The sequence below is a fragment of the Megalops cyprinoides genome, chromosome 23, assembly GCF_013368585.1.
Source record: "Megalops cyprinoides isolate fMegCyp1 chromosome 23, fMegCyp1.pri, whole genome shotgun sequence".
Classification (NCBI taxonomy): Eukaryota; Metazoa; Chordata; class Actinopteri; order Elopiformes; family Megalopidae; genus Megalops; species Megalops cyprinoides.
Window position 1 is genome coordinate 3,056,837 of NC_050605.1, and position 7,402 is coordinate 3,064,238.

Genomic DNA, 7,402 nt, shown 5'->3' on the forward strand with positions numbered 1-7,402 from the left:
GGCTCAGGATCGATCCTGTTCCTGAAAAACAGACAACCTGTCATTGTGCATTTTATGAGTGCGAGGTGTAACTGCATCGCTCGGGGCGGGCCATCAAGCCACGAGCACTGATTAGGCCACGAATAACCCACTCTCATCCATTGTGTGTTCTGGAGCTCTGGGAAACTATAAAAAGAGGGTTCAACCCCCCGCCTCCGCCAGTGTGTCCTTATGCTGGGGGTTAATCCTATTCCAACGAGAGCTAGGTGAGACAAAGGAGCCTTTCTAGCACCCGAGGTGATCTGAGGATGATGAAAAGGTGATGGCAGCATCCCGGGCCTGGGTGTGCAGTCTCGCCACCCCGTCCTCCCCCGAGGTGGGGTGCAGTGCAAGGAATGTTGCGCGAGCGTTGTGTGAACATTTGTGGCTAGCGTTGATATGTGTACATGCAATTTACATGCACTGTACACACACACACAATAGAAGAGGGAATGAGCTCACCAACCAACACTACTGTCTGTTTTATAGGCCTACATGCATCTTTGGTTTGTTACATGGAGGACCAGTGAAATATGCACTTATAAAGGCTCATCTCTTTGCTACTCAGTACAAACCTCACTTGTTATTTTTTATGTTATTACACTTAGCTTTTGCATCACAAGGTAACCTAATGACACACTTGAATTTGGCATTAAATTCTCTCCCCTCTGTGTGGTATCCCGTGTGTTTGAAATGCATTTGTATCCAGCGTAAATGATCCAATAAGTAAATCCATGGGTAAATATCCAGCTGCATAAATGATAAAACTGTAACCTGTAAGTGGCTCTGGATAAGAGCGTCTGCCAGTGACAATAATGTAATAATATAACATAATGAGTTGTTTGCTTTAAGGACGTCTGTGTGACCAGTAAGGTTGTCGGATGCGTCATTGTGGTGTGTTGCCGTGCTGTGTGGTGCACTGTGCAGTGTGTGCTCTGGCTTCTGTGTGGTCGGTACGGTGTTTGTTTGTTTGTGTTTTGCGTGTGGCTGAGGGTCAGGCTGTCCTGGCGTGTCGTTGCGTGCAGTGAGTTTGCGATCTCTGTGATCAGCGCTCTCTCTCCCCCCTCTCACACTCTCACTCTTTCTTTCTCGCTCTCTCTGCTGCTCTGCGCCCCTCCCCTCCCCTCCCCTCCTGTCCGCCCCCCTCCCTCCCCTGGGACGGTGAAATTCCAGCCTCCTCAGGAGCCCGCACTCACACTTGCCTCATTCACCATTGTCCCAGTCCCTCGCCTGCACCCGCTCAGAGCTCCAAAATGACCTGGATCCGTCCTGTCCTGATTGCCCTGGTTGTGGCGCTTCTTGTCCTGACCCGTGAGTACGACAGGGGACCGTCCCACACAGGGACACACTTGAGAGGAGGGGGGGTCGGGTGGGTGGGGGGGTGGGGGGGCATAGGGGACATAGGAGACTGGAGGGGGTCAGCTTTAACACATCACCTCGATTGCTTTCAGAGGACATTCCTGTAGAATTTGTGCAGTGAGTGATCTATAAGTGATTGCAGGATTCTTTTGGCTTTTGGTTTTAAAGTGAACTTAGTGTTAGGGCAAACCTGCAAATTGGTGTTTGAACTGGAGCATGGTGTTTGCATTGTGGCGTTGAGGGCGGTTTTGGGGAGAAGCTCTAACCTGTCTGTGCACCCTTCACTCCGACAGTGAACTATGGGGCAGAGAGTGCAGCGGTGCGGGACGACTCAGCGAAAAAAGAGGCTGCTGACCCTCAAGGTGAGACCCCCCCCCCCCGCCAAGACTCCCTCATGTCTATGATAACTCTTTTGCCCCCACAGGGTTCAGGGCATCCCATGCCTCTCTGAACATCTCCCTCTCCTCCTCCCCTCAGGCGCGGCCAGGAGGATCTTCATGCCCCAGTCCGACGCTGCCAACTTCTTCAGACGCCGCAGCAGGAGGTCTGTGAAGTCGCAGGACGAGCTCAATGGTGAGGCGGCTTTTCAGACCCCAAAGGGGTGCAGGGTTGTGGGTGTGGGAGTGGGGGAGGCACTCTGTTGGTCTGCATCCTCGAATAACTCAGAGACCCCTTTGCGTGATAGCCGTACAACTAGTCCCTCCTTGGGAGATGTGGACTCGGAGTCCGATACACACCATCGAAACGTTCTTTTTTGCTGGGATGGTGGAGTGGCGGTGCGGTCGGTGGCTGCGGTTGTGGTCAGCCCGGGCGGTCAGGAGCGGTCTGGATCTACAGGTAGCGCTGCCTGGTGCGTTCCCTGCAGCAGCTGCAGAGTCCAGACCGAGGCAGCTGGAGACAGGAGCAGGAGTCACAGGGTAGCATGGAGGAGCCAGCCCAAATCTCCCCTGTCCCCCTTCGCCCCAGAGCAGGTTTTTGGGAGGGGGGGGAGGCTCCGGCTCGCCCTCCCCCATCCTCCTGACAGCTCGGCTCCTCTGGGGAATAAAAAAAAATAGGGGCCGTCACCCCCGGAAAGAATTTCTGTTAAAAAAGGACGTTTTGTGTCCCCACTCGGTCAGTGTGTGTGTGTGTGTGTGTGTGTGTGTGTGTGTGTGTGTGTATGTGTGTGTGGCTTTCATCCTGTGGACCTGTTGGCAGAGGCAAGAGTATCAGACTGCAGACTGGAGGAAAAATCACTGCTGGAGCTGAAGGAGGAATGCTTGCGCGCACACACACACACACACATACACACACATCTGCACATGTGCATGCACACGCACACACACACACACACAAACAGTTAACCTCTGCAGCTCGTAGAGATTGGAGGGAAGAGCGAGAGAGGGAGGAGAGAGGGTGAGAGGTAAGGAGAAAGCGAAGCGGAGCTGTTCCATTGTTTGTCAGAGACCCTCAAAGCAACCTGGTTGAACACGTTACCATTCAAAAATTCTTCATTTCATCAGCCTACTTAATGAAACAGTGTCATACAATACTTCAGAGCGAAGAGTGAGGACTTGGGGTTATTCAGGACCAGCTTCTGACAGAAGGCTCATCAGCTGAAGAAATCTACACTGGCGCACACACTGTGTGATTCAGGAGATAAGAAGCATGAACCAACAGCTTAAGGCACTTAACCTGACCTGCTCCATTTTCATTTAGGAATGTCAGTCAAATTCCCGGCTGCATGGCTGGGTAACAGGGAGAAACATGAGCCGTGTAAGTCACTGAGGACAAAGGGGTCTGTCAAGCAAATAGCACAATCCAGAAATCTAAGATTAATTTATTATATGGCTGTAGATATTCAATGTTATGACCGGATTTTCGGTTTTTGGATTCCCTTGGTCACCGTTATACCTTTTTCTAGGAGCTTCCAGTCATTAACATAAGATTCCCATGCTCCTTGTGTTTCTGTGGGTGTTTAAAACCACACCCCTTCAAGAATGTTCATAACAAGCCAGCGAATAAAAACACGTTTATCTCCAACAGTGGAAGAGACCAAGTGCAGGGGAGCACAGGGAGCTGAATATCTGGGAAATATGTAGAACATCTGTGGTGTGGCAGAGCTGGGGAGCTCGCTGCCCCCACAGACAGGCAGGTACAGCCTGTTTGCTGCTCTCCCTCATCTCCTGCTCAAATGTGACTGTTATTTGGACAGAAAATCCACTCGACATACCGTGTTCTTCCCTGAGGTGAAAGGTAAGTCTGAATCTTTCAGGACGCCTGCCCTTGAGGAGTGAACTTTCTTACCCCTGCTCTGCCCACACCAGTGTGCACCTGGGATTTCTGAAAGAACGTCCATTTCAGGGGGATAGCTGTCTACCCTGGCCCTACCCTGGCCCCCACTGGGGGGGCCTCTCAATGAGGTCTGGGTATCTCCACAGGTGCCCACAGCGGGACCTCAAAAAGCCTGAAATCGTCCTCAATGGCACTTGAGCGGCCACTGCTGTTTGCTCTTCTGAAGTGGCCCAGCAAGGCCACACTTGGCAGAACGCACCGTGGGCAGCCAGTGCCAGGCAAACCCTACGCCCGTTACATAACAGGTCCTGGGAAAATGCAAGTCCCTCCAGCCCCCCCTGTCCCTCCAATCGAACCAGGCTGTCTCGCTTTGTGTTACGTAACTGCCAAAAGCAGCATGCCACTGTTTGACAGTAGCGATCTAACATGGAGGAGATATTTGGCCATGCCCTTCTTGATCAGTACATTTGAAGTGCATGCATCTTTTCATGCAGCATTGAGCCTGTGTTAATTGAGCATTGAGCTTGTGCTAACACCAGGCCTGATCCGTATCTTCTGCATTCCCAGCTTGGATATTGTTAACCCCTAGGGGGGTTTGTGTCACTGAGTCCAGTGTCCATATGATAGATTACATCAGATGGGTCTAGGCCTGTTACCCAAAACCCAAGAGGGGTCAAAGGTTATGCTCACTCCACAGAGTGGCCAGAGAGGGAACTGAAGAATGCCCTGAGCAAATAAATCACTGCTACAATCATTGTTATGAATGGGTTCCATTCTCATGAGTATGAATCTAGCAAGAGGGGATGGATTTCAAAGTAATTTTGAGAGTGAGGCATGGTGGGTAATGTAGTGAGGTGAAAGTGGGGCATGGCACACTGACCGCTGTACAGAAATGAAAAAGGAGAGAGTTGAGCCAAAATGGATGCATGCCGGGCACAGGAGTGAAGCATGATGGGTAGAGCAGCAGCACATGACATACAGATCTCTGCTCAAACGGGGCAGGTGAGCAGAGTGGTGTGGCCTGATGGGTAAGCTTTGCAGCATTGCCAACGGAGATGGGCACAGGGCCGGCGTGTCTGAGCCCCTTCCTCTCACCAACATGTAGTATTTCAGGCCGGACTGTGGGACGTTTGGGTGAGTTTTTGCTTTACTGGGTGAGAAATTCTCCATTAATTCTCAGTCACAGTATATCTGTGTGACTGTATTCTATAACATGATGTTATGGTCTGCAATGATGTCTGGGCATGCTCGGTGTATTCTCAGATGGAGAATTACTCTGCGAGGAAGTGTGAGGGCTATGCATCTGTGTGTGTGTGTGTGTGTGTGTTTGCTTGTTTGTGTGTGAGAGAGGGAGAGAGAGGAAGAGGAAGTAGGGGTGGGTGCAGATATGATGAGAGAAATGGAGGGATAGAGTGAGGGGGGGAAGGATGCTTGTGTGGTGATGTGAGCACAGCTTAGTGCTCACATAATGGCAGATACTGGGTTAAAGCCCAAAGGAGCAGTCAGTAGCCGTCAGATACCCATTGGACATCGGTCCAGCAGACCATGATCCTTATTCTTCTACATCATTACTGTCTAATAGGACTCCACTGAGACTGAAACCCACAACTTGCTAGTGTTAATGCGACTGCTGTGATCAACAGTATTTTCCAACTCAGTGAGCAAAGTGAGGTGATGAAAGGGTTACTAAGGTGCTGCTGTTTTGAATGAGGCTCATATTATCTCTCTCTTGCCTTCTCCCACTCTCCTCATTCCTCTGTCCCCTTCTCTCTCCCTCTGTCTCTCTCCTCTCTCCTCTTTCTGTCTTCCTCTTTACCTCTTTCTCCCTCTCTCTCTCCCTCACTCCCCTCTCTCTCCTCTCTTCCCTTCTTTCTCTCTCCCTATTTCCATCTCTCTCTCTCTCTCTCTCTCTCCACAGCTGAGCAGAGGGTGAGACTGGCTGCAGATGAGCGCAGGAGGGAGTACTATGAGGAGCAGAGGAATGAGTTTGAGAACTACGTGGAGGAGGAGCGCGACGGTATGTAGCCAGGGAGGGGGGGAACCCCACTGGTTTTGTTTTTAACTCTGTCAGTCAGCACTGTTATTTCAACTCAGATATCCCAACACCACACCCTGAAAATATTTTTTATAAAACAGCTGTTAGCAATTTCAATCTGAGCGAGGTGCGGGGCATTTTTCATGGCTGCTCTTTAAAGAGGAAACCTCTGTTCAGTCTAATTGCAAACCAAGGCCACTGGAGCAGCTGGATGCGTTCATGATAATGTTGATAAATGGACAGGATCAAAATGGCGTCCTCTTTGCAGGGAGGTGGTTCACCTCAAACACTGCCTCACTGACTGCACCACATACCCACAGACAGCGCATACAGTCTCATATACAGAGATGAGGCAGTGGAGGAACAAACTGGAATTCCACTGTAGCGCCCGTGGCTCGTGAGAAGACCCTCTACGATGTCAGATGGGGATGTCCCCATCCTCAAGTCAGTGCACGCCCCACTGTGGTGCACTGTGGGATTTGCAGTATGAGTAACAACTGTTTGCAGTGTCCGAGTGTACTGGAGAGTTGTGCCTCAGGAACCCTGAAATGAGTACAGAAGATGTGCAAAGAGGCAAGTGAAGTATACAATTGCAGTTTCGAAATTGAAGAATTAGAGACATTAGAGAAAAAACAGCCGTGATAATCCAACGCCTCTACACCAAGCTCAGAGAGACAGGAAATGCAAATAGTGAGAATAGTAAAAGCCTAGAACAGAATATCTAACAAAGGAGAAAGAATTAAACAAAAGAATGGCAAACAAACAGTTATAAAGATGTCAGCCACACAACAGCCTCTGAGCACTCTTGACCTTTGACCTAGCCATTAGCTCACAGGCGCCCCTCCCTCCCCTGTCTCCCCAACAGAGCAGAACGAGAGGACCCGCGAGAAGACCGAGCAGTGGAGGGAGTTTCACTATGACGGGCTTTACCCTTCCTACCTGTACAACCGCCACCACATCTGAGCCTGCTGTTGCCAGGGGAGACGTGGGGGGGGAGAACACAGGGAAGACACACATAATGCCAGCCCGATGTCCCCATGACTCTGCGATCTTCTTAGCAACTTGAGATGCATTTACATTTAAACAAAGTCAGCAGTTCCCACTGTATGACAGAATCTGGGTAGTTTTTGTTTTTCATGTTTGTTTAAAGCAGCTTTACCAAAGTTTAAATCAGTAAAATGCATAAAAAGGCTATTTTATACAGATTATAGCTTTCTGTACATTGTAGTTTCATTTTTTCCACAAGCTGTAAAACTGTAAAATGATGTAGATTTGAAAAAAAAAAAATACACAGGTACATTATCTTTTTTTCATTTACTTTCATACTTTTGCAATATATGTATTTTTATTAATGTTATTTTAATGTTAAATAAGCATTCCAGAGCGTATTTCAGATCACTTGTTGCAGAACGTGGTTTAAGTCCATGAAAGCATGCTTGCTCAATTTTTTCATTCATTCCTAGAATGTTTTTTTTTTTTTTTTGCAAAGGTGATTTGTAAAGTGAAACTCTAGGACAATACAGCATTATTACAATCATAGTGTAAATGTAAGCCAAGACTAATGAAATCTTAAGAGAAACATTGATTCCAGGTATCTGGGCAATGACACTGTATCAGTGCCTCAAGATGCCCCACAACAACACCACTCTGATGGTGGTCTTGTTTATGATCATATGTGCTTTGTGTGTTTTCAAGATGCTGTTCAAGCCTGTAATG

General features: G+C 48.9%; 1 protein-coding gene across 1 annotated transcript; it reads left to right on the plus strand.

Moving 5' to 3' along the window:
• The first annotated feature begins 1,271 nt into the window (after positions 1-1,271).
• ucmab (upper zone of growth plate and cartilage matrix associated b) lies at positions 1,272-6,691 on the plus strand. The gene is made up of 5 exons (XM_036518520.1): positions 1,272-1,329; positions 1,671-1,739; positions 1,855-1,950; positions 5,570-5,668; positions 6,552-6,691. Exons 1-5 carry the CDS (start codon positions 1,272-1,274, stop codon positions 6,647-6,649), a joined length of 420 nt encoding a protein of 139 aa, XP_036374413.1. The 3' UTR covers positions 6,650-6,691.
• The last annotated feature ends 711 nt before the right edge of the window (positions 6,692-7,402 follow it).